The sequence below is a fragment of the Nerophis ophidion genome, linkage group LG13 (assembly GCF_033978795.1).
Source record: "Nerophis ophidion isolate RoL-2023_Sa linkage group LG13, RoL_Noph_v1.0, whole genome shotgun sequence".
Classification (NCBI taxonomy): domain Eukaryota; kingdom Metazoa; phylum Chordata; class Actinopteri; order Syngnathiformes; family Syngnathidae; genus Nerophis; species Nerophis ophidion.
This window is the reverse complement of record NC_084623.1, coordinates 30,979,268-30,993,584: the sequence shown is the minus strand read 5'-3', so window position 1 is coordinate 30,993,584 and position 14,317 is coordinate 30,979,268. Positions and strand designations below refer to the sequence as shown.

Genomic DNA, 14,317 nt, shown 5'->3' with positions numbered 1-14,317 from the left:
CCTTGATACTTAAGAGTGTTAACAAAACATGTAACTGGAAAATATTTCCAGCAAAAATGTATACCATCAACATAAAGCGAATCACAAGCTTTATCAGCAGTAGAGTGTTTGTTTTGTTTAAACCAAAACAAAAAATAATGTAAACATTGCAGTATATTATTGTTCAAGTACTGTTTACATGGCCTAATGTAGTGGGTGCCTCTCTCCTTCTCACTCTTCACTCATCGCCCTCTTTGGCAACAAGAATCTTCAGTTTTGCCCTTTCCAAGTCACTACAGAGAGGCTATCTCGATGCTGCTGGGATTGAAAGTGAAAGTTTTTCCTATCATTCTTACTAGACTCTTTTTTTTCTCACACTGTCAATTGACACTGCAGTGACGTCCCCCGATGACCTAAGAGTACGGCTACAGCTATCGATTTTTTTTAGTAATCAAGTAATTTACCGATTGAATTTGTTTGATTAGGCCCTGCGATAAGGTGGCGACTTGTCCAGGGTGTATCCCGCCTTCCGCCCGATTGTAGCTGAGATAGGCACCACCGCCCCCCGCAATCCCAAGGGGAATAAGCGGTAGAAAATGAATGGATGGAATTTGTTTGATTATTCAAGTAAAACTTATTGTAAGAATAGCTTATTGTGTAATTTAGGAAAAATAGTTGAAATTAAGTTTTTTCTGGAAACTTTTATCCCTTTTCTTATAAAGCCTCATTATTAACATTGAAATTGCACATTTAACATGAGAGCATAAATAAGTACACCGGTGTAATAAGGTAAAATTAATTAAAATGTACAAACAAGTGATTGTAGGCTTAAACCAGGTGAAAACAAATAAATAATAAAGAACCAAACATAACAAAAGGCTCTTAGATCTTTCCATCCATCTTCTTCTTCCGCTTATTTGGAGGTGGGTTCCAGGTAGCAGCCTGAGCTGAGAAACCCAGACCTCCCTCTCTCCAGCTACTTCGCCAAGTTCCTGCAGAAATAAACAGAATGACCAAATTTGGAGCTAAACCTGCAGCTAAAGGTAGTAGAATAAATATTATCCGTGACTTGGAGTTAATTTTGAGAACAAAGCGAACTCAACATCTGTTGTGTGGGGATCATTAGGGTCGCTAAAGTAATGTGGAGCAAATCAAGTCATTTAAAAGGCTGTTTCTCTTTTGCCTCATGATGCGCATGAGTTTGACCCAAAAACACATACATGCGCCAAACTGACTAGTAACATCAAGAAAACACATGTGGGTATGGTTTATTTCGAACATGAAAATAGTTACATCAGGAACAGCTCATTTGATCTTATTTCATAGTGACTACTATCACATTCGTCTGTTCACTTCCTGCGCTCAATGTGTAACACATACAAAATAAATAAATAAGTTACCCAAATGGTTTCACTTAAAAAAAACACAAACCATCCTGAATGTAATTTAAATTTTTTTAAGTTTAAAGTGCAGTAAATACAATATAAGGCCTTACTTAAAATGTCTTCAATTACATCAACTTCTCATAACATGTCTTAAATATGACAATAAAAAGTCTAAAAACTACAGTAAAGTATTCAAACCCCTTCAAAAGTGTTCACTTTGCTCCATTGCACCCATATGCTAAAATAAAAAAAGGTCATTTTATTTCTCAATGTACACTCAGCACTCCATATTGACAGAAAAAAACAAATGCAGAATTATTTATTTTTTTAAATAAAAAAAAACTCAAAAATCATATGTGCATTGGTATTCAGACTCTTTGCTCAATACTTTGTTGAGGCTCCTTTGGCAGCAATTACAGTCTCAAGTCTTATTGAATATGATGCCACAAGTTTGGCACACCTGTCTTTGGGCGGTTTCGCCCATTTCTCTTTGCAGCAGATTTATTGGAAAGAGTTAGGTTTCATCAAAGATAAAATTAACTTTTTTGATTTTAGCAAATGGCTGCAATGAAACAAAGTGAAATAATTTAAAGTAGTCCAAATACTTTTGTTACCACTTCATATTGATTATTCAAAACAAATGCATAAACTTCCGTCTCGCTTTTAAAGGTTTTACATTAAAAACAATTAACAAATTGATTAACATATGCTTTTAACTATTTAATAAAAAAACTGTGAGAAAGCTTTTTTCTTAACGTTACACAACATCTCGTCACACCCGCATACTCTGTAAGTACTTAATAAAGTAAGTAAATGTATGTAAGCAATAGATGGTTTTGGTTTTGTAGACAGCTACTTTGGTGGATGTCAGCCAGTCCGAGGGTCTTCGAGACACATTGGTACCACTCGAGTAACTTTAAGACTGTTTAGTTGCATGATATTGTCTGTCTGTGATGAGCTAGCAACATGTCCAGGGTGTACCCCGCCTTCCGCCCGATTGTAGCTGAGATAGGCACCTGTGCCCCCCGCGACCCCAAAGGGAATAAGCGGTAGAAATGGACGGATGGATATGGTCTGTTAACGAACTTCAAGGTTCTTTGGCTTAAGCATATGAGATCCTCAATGATGACAAGTCTTGGTCCAGCCTGGGATTTTGTTCCTACAGTATGCCATCTGTTTTCCTTGACTGATCCTATTTGAGAGGGTTTACTAAAGGGTGCCTCAAAAAGGTTACCTGTTACACTCCTCATAGAGCGTTAATCTCATTTACCCAGGATTAAAATGTTCTTTGACTTATTAGTAAAAGGTGGCCGAACCTACGGCGATATGGCAATATAAAAACATCTTCCACCAGGACACCATAACTCTTTTTCCACCCACATTAAATAACCAAAACCATACCACTCAGTCAGTATTTACATAAGGAGTCTCAAACAGGCAGGCCGCGGACCAATTGCAGCCCGCGTGACGTTATTTTGCGGCCCGCACCTTGATGTGAAAATTTAATGTTGGTGCGGCCCGCGAGTTTTATATGAATGGCGCTTTACAGCGTCATACCCTCGATTTTTTCCGGGGAATTCCCAATCTTCAGTGCCCCTCCAGGGGGAATCATTCACCCGAATTTCATCCAGACAACAAAACTCAGGGGTCACCGTGGAGGCACTGCCTTTGGTGTCCTCTTCAACCTGTACCCTCAGCGTGCCAGCATCGCCACATGTTGTATTTAGCGTCAACGAACGAAGTGACTACAAGACATAATTGATCAACAGCCACACAGGTCACACTGAGGGTGGCCGTATAAACAATTTGAACACTTTTACAAATATGTGCCACACTGTGAACCCACACCAAACAAGAATGACAAACACATTTTGGGAGAACATCTGCACCGTAACACGACATAAACGCAACAGAACAAATACCCAGAATCCTTTGCAGCCCTAACTCTTCCAGGCTACAATATACACCCCCACCCACCCAACCCCGCCCTCTATTGTAGCCTTGAAGAGTTAGGGCTGCATTGGATTCTGGGTATTTGTTCTGTTGTGTTTATGTTGTGTTACGGTGTGGATGTTCTCCCAAAATGTGTTTGTCAATCTTGTTTGGTGTGGGTTCACAGTGTGGCGCATATTTATGACAGTGATAAAGTTGTTTATACGGCCACCCTCAGTGTGACCTGTATGGCTGTTGATCAGGTATGTCTTGCAGTCACTTCCGTGGGTCTGCAGAAGCCTCATACAATATGTGACCGGGCCGGCACACTGTTTGTATGGTGGAAAAGCGGACGAGACGGCAGGTTGTAGAGGACGTTAAAGGCAGTGCCACCACGGCACGCCCTTAATATTGTTGTACGGGTGAAAACTGGGAGAATGATTGTCCCGGGAGGTTGGCGGGAGGGGCACTGATGTTTCCCGGAAAGATCGCGAGAGTTTGCAAGTATGTTGCTAGGGCGGGAAAGCCATTCAGAGAAGGTGAATTCATTAAAAAGTGCATGTTAGATTATTTTAAGAAACCTTTTCTTGCGGCCCAGCCTCTCCCAGTTTCTGCATCCAGTGGCCCCAAGGTAAATTGAGTTTGAGACCCCTGATTTACATGTAGCAACAAATGTTTTATGATTGAGCTTCAAGTTTTTTTTAATATGCATCTAAACACTCCTGCTAGATATTGTTATACTTTTAAAAAATTGTAATTATGCGATTAGAAACCATTTCTCTCTCGCATGGACAATATACTACTTAATCGAAAATTTATCCAAGCAAGCGTCCCATGCATGAATCAGTATATGTGGTGGATCATCAAATTAAAGCTGCAGAAGCTGAAATAAGGTAATAGTTTTAAAGCATATGGATACAACAAAATCTAAATTTATTACATTATGATTTGTCTGAGGACATCCCTGTGTGTCAATGTATCAAGCAGCCCTATTTCAACACTAAAACTTTTTCGTACTTACAATGGAATAACAGAATTTATGTGTAGATTTCCACAAGCAACATCATTAGTCATACTTTTATTTAGGGATACAAGAAATACATGTCCATGTACAATAATTTAAATGTCATTAAAATAAATAATTCCCTGCTAGCGGAAAGTTTGTATTTATATAGTTACTAAAACAGCATTTTTTTTTCCGTGGTAAAATTCTGGATGGTTAGTAGCACCATTTACATTTTTAATTGCCAAATAACCGTCATTTATTAATGCATTTTAGGCGACATTGCTCACTTCCTGGAAACGCAGCAGCAGCCGCGCTTGCAAATATGGCGTATGTGCACTAGTGTTGTTTGCAATGGCGGAAAACAACACACGGATCTCTCTTTTGAGATTTTGCCCTCGTAGTAAACTGACAAAATCGGTAGTCTGGACGTATTTTGGATTGGTAAAGCATGCTGTGGGTAAAATAATTGAGGATAGTTAACCCATCACCAGAAAATGCAGGAAAATAGTTGCCGCAAAGGAAGGCAACAGTTCAAACATGTTGAGCCAACTCCGGAACTACCATCCTCAACTACACGTCGAGTGCAAGGTAAGTCAACTTGTAGTAGCTAAATGCATGATGGAAAGTGTTTGATATGTCATTGTTTGTCTTACGTTCTTTTAGTGAGACATAATTGTTACTTGTATATGGCCACTATCGGTGACAGCGAGTAGTGTGTGCATACAACACATACTGCAGCAGAGCAAAATGTACTTCTGTTTGTGTTTTGGGCTGTTAATGACCGCTGCTACTTTGCGTTACAGTTAAAACCCAGTGTAAAAAAAACATCCTAGCAGAAACACCGCAACGTGTTAGGTTTTTACAAGTGTAGCATTAGGGTTTGTGTTTTACTGTGTGTGTCAGTCAGATGATTATAATAATGATAATAGTAAACATCTAATACAAATAATACATTTGCTTTTCCCTTATTTACAGAGTTGGCTTGCAGTGGGCAAGTTTGATGCCACAGCTACTGTACATAATCTACCAACATCATACATTACAATACCTGGGCCTTCCAGAAGCAGCTGTTTATGCTTATGTTATTGACCCCTATGTTTGTTTATTTATTTAGTTTCTGCCATATTACTCTGTTAATAATGCTTATGTTGCTTTAATATGCACTTGGAATGTTTACTATGTATGTATGTATATATGTAAATGCATGTGTATATACAGAATTATGTATATGTGTGTAAACATATGTATGTATGTATGTATGTGTACAGTTACAAGAAAAACTATGTGAACCCTATGGGATTACTTGGAATTCTGCATAACTTGGTCATAAAATGTGTTTTGATGTGGTTAATGTACCATAAGATTTTTTGTCAAAATAAAGCCAATAATGCCATTATTGTGGTCCCCTTTATTTAGAAAAGTATCAAAGTATCGAAATACAATTTTTTGGTACTGGGACAACCCTACTGTTGGTACATGTAAACATATATTTATGTGGCACATATATATATATATATATATATATATATATATATATATATATATATATATATATACATACATATATATATATATATTTTACATACAGTAGTGCAAAAAAAAAAAAAAGGCAGGTAGCACTGACATGAGTTGTTAGCTCTATAAAGTGTGTTAGGACCTTTGAAGGTATTCTCTATCAGTCCCCACGTGTTTGCTGTTAGAATAGATGGCGAGGTGTTTTTTTTTTTTTTTCAAATGAGTGGGCATGCAGTAGCCGTTTTTGATCACTGGATGTCAATCATGTAGTTTATTTTTGGACTATTAGGCACACTTAAAATCTTTTCATTTTTCTCAAAACCCGATGCACCTCGTATACAGTATGTATTAATTCTGGTTGTGCTTATCTTGGTTGTGGTACAAGGTTTAATGACAAGTGTGCCCAATTTATGGCTGTCACACATAATAGCCTTGTGTATTGCAGGTTAATGTCTGTTCAATAAATGATGGTATCAAGTACTGGTAAGCAAGCAAGAGCGAAACCTTGATGTTGGATTGAGATTATAGAATACTACACACAGCGCTTATAAATCTGTTAAAATGTTTTAGTATGACTTTGGTAAACAACGAAGATGCACATTTTGATGGAGTTTTGGAGCATTATGGCCGCCGTAGTCAGACGTACTGTGCTTCAACGTACGGGTATTATTATAGTGTGTGTTTCAGGACCCCAAAATGGCACTTATTAAGAAACATATTATTATTATGCAAAACCAACGTCTTCTTACCGTACACACAGCGCTCAAATCTGTCAAAATGTTTTAGTAGGACTTTGTTATACTACAAAGCCACACCGTTTGATGGACTGTCTGAGTATTACGGCTACCGCAGTCTGACGTGCTGAGCTTCAATTTACGGGTATTATTTTGGTGCGTGTATAAGGACCCCAAAAGGGCACCTACTGAGAGACATATTATCTGGTGGGGGGGTTTTCGACTTAGAGAAAAACAACTTTTTCTTACCTGTTGGTACCTGCTGTTGTTTGTTTGTTGATTTGGTTTTCTGACTTGCTCTTCAGCTTCCTCTCCTACGCATCTTTCTTAGTTGTGATTGTTGAAGGGCAGAATGTTGATTGCTGAGCGGCGATCAAACACGCATGTTAACTGTCAAGTTAAACTTATGTTTATTCTTATGTATGCAAAGGAGGAACAAGGCATAGCAATATATTAACTATTAATCCTGTTACAAATACTACTTGACACGATGGTGGAAATGCTTGTAACTAATAGTATGCGCGCAACTTAAAGCATTACATATAGCCAAGACACAGCTTGTATCTCAAATTACTAGTAAGTTAAGGTACTTTTAAGTCACTTGGAAGTCTAATTTGCAAAATTGGCCAAGACGGTTGTATTTTTTAAATAAGGTTAAAAACGTTATAAAGATGAATCCTCGTGTCGTTATGAATTATTAATATCAACTATTTTCTGTTTACATAGTACTTTTTTGCTTTACTACTCAAATTGTGCTGTTTTTATCTGTAAATGCAATAAAATTTATTTTTCAAACCTCTCTAAATGTTTGTATTTAGTATGGCAGATAGGTACACAGTCCTTAAAATTACAAATGGGGAACATTTTCAATTGAGGTTGTTTATAGTCTCCACAGTCCCATTGACAGGACAACAAAAATGTTTTTAACTTGTGAAAACAATTTACATTTTAATGTAGCAAAATTGACATAAAACAAGATGCATTTCCACTTACAGGGGGTAGCCACAAATAAACAAAGGTATGGAAAACACTTAACGCTTACTGATATTTGTCTTTCTTCTCCTAGGTCAGTCACAGACCCCAGGAATGGGAAGCGTGTTGCTCTCAAAAAGATGCCCAATGTCTTCCAAAACCTTGTTTCTTGCAAGAGGGTATTTCGAGAACTGAAGATGTTATGTTTCTTTAAACATGAAAATGTAAGTTCACAATGTATTATGTACAAATACCACATTGTTTATTGCAGGTGCTAAGGCACACATACTATTGTTGTGATTGAGGGCATGGTCAGGGGGGTTGCCGAGGCAGTGACAAAATGATGTCCTCATATAACTTGCATAATTACCTATGATGCATGCATTTTTTTATAAGGATAAACAATGTTTACACATATTTAACACAGGACAGTTGCTAGGAATTTGGGGGCCCTTAAAATAATATCTGTGTGGGCCCCTCTACTCTATTCTGTGTGTGTGTGTGGGGGGTGGGGGGGTGCACGCGCGCTTTCCCCCATATGATATTGCACTGATTTAATCAGAAGTCTGTGTTATTAGTATCAACATGTTTTTTTATTTTTACATTGCATAATTTTGCTGTATTTTTCATATTTTCATATTTTGTTACTTCAATGCAACAAGAGCTACACTTTAGCACATATGTCACCTTGAAGATGAATTGTTACCTTCCTGTATCTTAATCTTAAACTTTTTTTCACGTTTCTTACTTGTAGCGACCAGCCAGAAGCATTTTAGTATATTGGAAACATGTTTTCCTTTTACTGTAGTTTGACTAACCACCGGTTTTAACAGCTCCTTGAAGACTTAAGAAAAATGTTACTTACAATATGATTAAACTAATTGGGTGAATAATGCAGACCAAAACATCTGACATACGTGACACATAAAAAACTATTCAAAATGCTTGTGCACCCCCTCTTAGATACATGAAATATGGCTATCTTTAGTTAAAAGCCATACGGTGAACTTGCAGTTTTGTGTCAGTATCTGTCATCCCCATGAGCTGTGTTAATCCATGCCTCTCTCAATTTGGAAAAAGTCATAGTGATCTGGTCTTAAAAAAAAAACAAATCAATACAAATGTGTCAACATTGTTTCAACTTTCTCCCCAGGTGCTCTCGGCTCTTGACATCCTTCAACCTCCACACATTGACTACTTTGAGGAAATGTATCCTTCAGAATTACTAAATTTCCCTAATCAGATGTATTGCAGTAATTTCCTGTTGTTTAATCCCATCAGGGAAAACCCATGGTTAGACCATGGATTCATAATTCATGTTCATCCACATCTGCCGTACAGATTTTTCTGTGGACACAACACAGTTCACATACCTGTACATTGTATTTATGTGTTTGGTAAAAGTATATTAAATTGAAAATAGGCCAAGCATGGTATTTCTCTCTTCAATTGTAATTAAGGATCCAGCTCAGAATTACAAGGTAAGAGCTAGTTTAGGATCTCAAGGCTATCAGGACTGCAGTCACAAGGAAAAACGATGGTTAGACCCTTTGCTTTAATGAATTACAATCCTGAAAGGTCCCCATGCTCAAGAAGACACATTAAGTTTGAAGTCTGTAGTTTTACAGTCAACACCTGCTTGATTCAGACAAGGTTTAGGTGAATGTGATGTAGTATATTTGGTATCAACGCCACACAATGTGTTTGAAGGTTCAATATGACCCCATCGCCATTTTTCTTTCGTCACACATGTAACTGGAAACAGGGACCATTTTTCTAATAAGGGTACAGGGAGATTACACTCATCAAGTGGCTGATTGACAGGGCAATTTACCATGGAAATCATGGATGAAATTTTTTATTTTTTTTGTCCTGTCCAGCTACTCAGGCAAATCATATTGTTGATGTAGATGCTTATATTTGCTGTAGAGATTTACTTTAAAAAGAGAAGTGTGGTATACTTTTCTTGTTGCCTTATTTGTATTTGACGAAATGGATTTGTATTAAAGTTTGGCGCAGCAGGAGGGGATAGAAAGAGAGAAAAAGGAAGACAGAGGGACGGCGTGGCGCAGTGGGAGAGTGGCCGTGCGCAACCCAAGGGTCCCTGGTTCAAATCCCACCTAGTACCAACCTCGTCATGTCCGTTGTGTCCTGAGCAAGACACTTCACCCTTGCTCCTGATGGGTGCTGGTTGGCGCCTTGCATGGCAGCTCCCTCCATCAGTGTGTGAATGTGTGTGTGAATGGGTAAATGTGGAAGTAGTGTCAAAGCGCTTTGAGTTCCTTGAAGGTAGAAAAGCGCTAAACAAGTACAACCCATTTATCATTTTATTTAAATTGCGCGGATGAGAGGGGGCTAAGACAGAGAGACAACAACAGAACAGCATCAGCAAATACAATATGTACAAATATGATATGAAAAGTGATGGCAAAGAAGCAGTTAGTGAAGTAAATATTAATAACACAGAAATGACAATGAACATGGTTGCACTACAAATGGAACAATAAAAATACCACTAGAAATAGCACTATTGATAATGAATAATAATAATTATCTCTATTATCAACAATACAAATGTTTCAAATGCAAAAATACATACTGTATATGTAATGATAACTTAAATTAAAAAAGCAGACAAATGGAAGGGAAGAAAGAAAAGTGAACTGTCTTAACCTTGTAAATTGTTATAGTAACAATAGGTTAAGCTTTGTAAGTGTGCCGTGTTTTACCCTGTTTCCCCGAAGGTACTCCTTCTCACAGAGTGGGGGCAGGGGGCGCAGAAACATGTTTTTTTGCTGTACTGGAATATGATGAAGCATATGTAGCACTTGGCTTCACTGTAACCACAGTGGGAGACAAGAAAAGAACAGTGTGTTGTGTCTTCTATTGTTAACAAGCTTATAGGGGGACAACGTTGATATACAAAACCCAAAACCAGTGAAGTTGGCACGGTGTGTAAATCATAAATAAAAACAGAATACAATAATTTGCAAATGCTTTTTAACCTATATTCAATTGAATAGACTTCAAAGACAAGATACTTAACGTTGGAAGTGGACAAATTTATTTTCAAATATTAGCTCATTTGGAATTTGATGCCTGCAACTTGTTTTAAAAAAGCTGCCACAAACCGCAAAAAAGACTGAGAAAGTTGAGTATTGCTCATCACTTATTTGAAGCATCCCACTGGTGAGAACAGGCTAATTGGGAATAGATTGATGCCATGATTGGTTATAAAAGCAGCTTCCATGAAATGCTCAGTCATTCACAAGAAAGGATGGGGCGAGGGTCACCACTTTGTGAACAATTGCGTGAGCAAACTGTCGAAGGGTTTAAGAACAATATTTCCCAACCAGCTGCTGAAAGGAATTTAGGGATCCGTAATATCAGTTTCTCAGTTCGGACATTAAATATCTTGTCTTCGCAGTCTATTCAGTTGAATATAAGTTGAAAAGGATTTGCATATCATTGCATTCTGTTTTTATTTACAAATTACACAACGTGCCAACTGGTTTTGGGTTTTGTATATTTGATGAAACGTGATTGTATGCATGAGTGTATGTATGCATATGTGCTCGTATGTGTATGTTTGCACAGTGAATGTGCATGTGGATGCATGTATCGTGAGTGTGTATGTACGTGGGATCATATGTACCAACGTATATTGCTAAGTACCTATGTGTGCGCGTGTAAGTATGTATTAATGAATGAGTATTTGTATGTTTGTGTACATGTATGATCAGTTATGTGTGTGTATGTACTCGATCAAATCAAAGTGACCAAAAAAATATGACCAACAACCACAACCAACAAGACCATCCAGCCCTTAATCCATAAACACCATTGCCCAAACAACAGAGACACAGCATCCACACCAAACAAGAGGGTAACGCATCCCCCGCATCAAACCACCAACATAGACCCCATAACGCATGGCCGGAACAGAGGGGCACGGACCCAGCCACACAAAAATTGGAATTTAAGACAACTGACCACCCAGACCACCTCCATTAAAAAAAATAAAAGGGAATTTCAAAAAATTAAAAACCTCAACGTCAGTGAGGTCTTTGCATGGGAATGACAGGCCAACAGACTGCAATCCCCAGAGCCTGTGCCGGCAGAGGAGGTAATGAGGGGTGCGCTGTACTTCCGAGCCACAACCAATGTGATGTGGGAGTGTATAAGGCCCCCAGAGTGTCTAGTGTGTAGTTTAAATTACGGTGTCAGCCATTACACCCGACCTCCAGTCCCTATTGATGTTTGTACTGCAGCGTGAGGGAAATAAATATGCGTTTGGGGACTAATAATACGAATACTTGCCAACCCTCCCGGATTTTCCGGGAGACTCCCAAAATTCAGCGCCGCTCCCGAAAACCTCCCAGGACAAATTTTCTCCCGAAAATCTCCTGAAATTCAGGTGGAGCTGGAGGCCACGACTCCTCCAGCTCCATGCGGACCCGAGTGACGTGTCGACAGCCTGTTTTCACGTTCGCTTTCCCACAATATAAACAGAGTGCCTGCCCAATGACGTTATAACTGTAGAATGATCTTATGTGGGTTTATTGTTAGGCAGTCTCATTAACGTCCTCCTATCGCGGCAACAACACACAACAACACACAACAACAGCAGTCACGTTTTCGTCTACCGTAAAGCAGTTCGTCTTCCGTAAACAGGAATGTTGTGACACCCTTAAACAGGACAATACTGCCATCTACTGTGCATGTATATGTGACAATAACATCTACGGCTTTTAGAGCAGTCACTGGGTTCTCAACCTTTTTTCAGAGATGTACCCTCTGTGAACATTTTTTTAATTTAAGTACCCCATAATCGGAGCAAAGCATTTTGGTTGAAAAAAAAAAGATGAAGGAAAATACAGCACTATGTCATTAGTTTCAGATTTATTAAATTGTATAACAGTGCAAAATATTGCTCATTTGTAGTGGTCTTTCTTGAACTATTTGGAAAAATATATATAAAAATAACTTAAATATTGTTGAAAAATAAACAAGTGATTCAATTATAAATAAAGATTTCTACACATACTGCGATGAAGTGGCGACTTGTCCAGGGTGTACCCCGCCTTCCGCCCGATTTTAGCTGAGATAGGCACCAGCGCCCCCCGCGAGCCCAAAGGGAGTAAGCGGTAGAAAATGGATGGATGGATGGATGGATAGCTGTAAATATACTCCTCCCCTCTTAACCACGCCCCGCCTCCCACCCCCCGAAATCGGCGGTCTCAAGGTTGGCTAGTATGATAATACGATTAAAATTGGGGGACAGTAAGGCCACGGTGGGTCCCTACCATGACTAGCCACCCAAACCTAAGTGTCTAACATGCAGTTTAAATTAAGGCATTACAAGCAGAGGACAAGTTAGGAGGACTGGAGCCCCATAGAGTCATCTTCATCCCCCCTCCATGCCTCTCTGCAGGACCAATCCTCGGTTGGAGACTCAGTTTAAAAAAGGATGGTGGATGGTTCCTCCAGTAAGACAATGACCCAAAACATAGAGCCAAGGCAACAAAGGAGTGTCTCTCTCTAGTAAAGGTGTGTACCTTTTTTCTTTCAAGAGCTGCTTTTACAAAAAAAAAATGTCGGAGAGCTACTGATTTCTGTCACTTTTATTTCCATAATTCTCCAGGTAATCCGGCTTCCTCCCACTCCCAAAAACATGCACCTGGGGACAGGTTGATTGGCAACACTAAATTGGTCCAAATGTGTTCATGTGAGTGCGAATGTTCTCTATCATGTCTTGGCTCTGTAATGAGGTTGCGACTTGTCCAGAGTGTAAAGGCCTCCCACCAAAGTGCAGATGGGATAGGTTTCAACCTTCCGCCACTCCAAGTGTGAAAAGCGGTACAAAAATTGATGGATTTTAATCCAAATTAATGGAATACACTCGTATTACCAGTGAATTAAAATGTTGGTATACAAAACTCACATTTTCAAATAAAAATGTTATTCATCTGCATTTTATGTTCATCCATTCATCCATCCATCTTCTTATGCTTATCAGAGGTCGAGTCGCGGGGGCAGCAGCCTAAACAGGGAAGCCTAGACTTTCCTCTCCCCAGCTACTTCGTCTAGCTCTTCCCGGGGGATCCCGAGGCGTTCCCAGGCCAGCCGGGAGACGTAGGCTTCCCAACGTGTCCTGGGTCTTCCCCGTGGGCTCCTACCGGTTGGATGTGCCCTAAACACCTCCCTAGGGAGGCGTTCGGGTGGCATCCTGACCAGATGCCTGAACCACCTCATCTGGCTCCTCTCGATGTGGAGGAGCAGCGGCTTTATTTCGAGCTCCCTGCGGCTGGCAGAGCTTCTCACCCTATCTCTAAGGGAGAGTCCCGCCACCAGGCGGAGGAAACTCATTTTGGCCTCTTGTACCCGTGAATTTGTCCTTTCGGTCAAAACCCAAAGCTCATGACCATAGGTGAGGGTGGGAACGTAGATCGACCGGTAAATTGAGAGCTTTTCCTTTCGGCTCAGCTCCTCCTTCAACACAACGGATCGATTTATTTTCTGTAATGAAACTAAAAACATGGAAATGTCATACATTCTGGATGCACTGCACATCAACTGAAATATGCAGGCCTTTTATTATTTTAATATTGCTGATTATGTCATACAGCTTAAGAAAACTCAAAAATCCTATCTCAAAAAATTTGAATATTTCTTCAGACCAAGTAAAAAAAAAAAAAGATTTTTAACAGCAAAGCAAAATCAAACATTTGAAAATGTCAATTAATGCACTAAGTAGTTGGTTAGGAATCCTTTCGCATGGATTACTGCATCAA

At 39.1% G+C, this 14,317-nt stretch overlaps 1 protein-coding gene across 1 annotated transcript in view; it reads left to right on the top strand.

Moving 5' to 3' along the window:
* Positions 1-14,317, top strand: part of nlk2 (nemo-like kinase, type 2) — a 69,718-nt gene that overhangs the window by 15,632 nt on the left and 39,769 nt on the right. The window contains exons 2-3 of the mRNA XM_061918761.1: positions 7,618-7,747; positions 8,677-8,732. Of these exons, the coding sequence (XP_061774745.1) occupies positions 7,618-7,747; positions 8,677-8,732 (186 nt within the window). The remainder of the gene's footprint in view (positions 1-7,617; positions 7,748-8,676; positions 8,733-14,317) is intronic.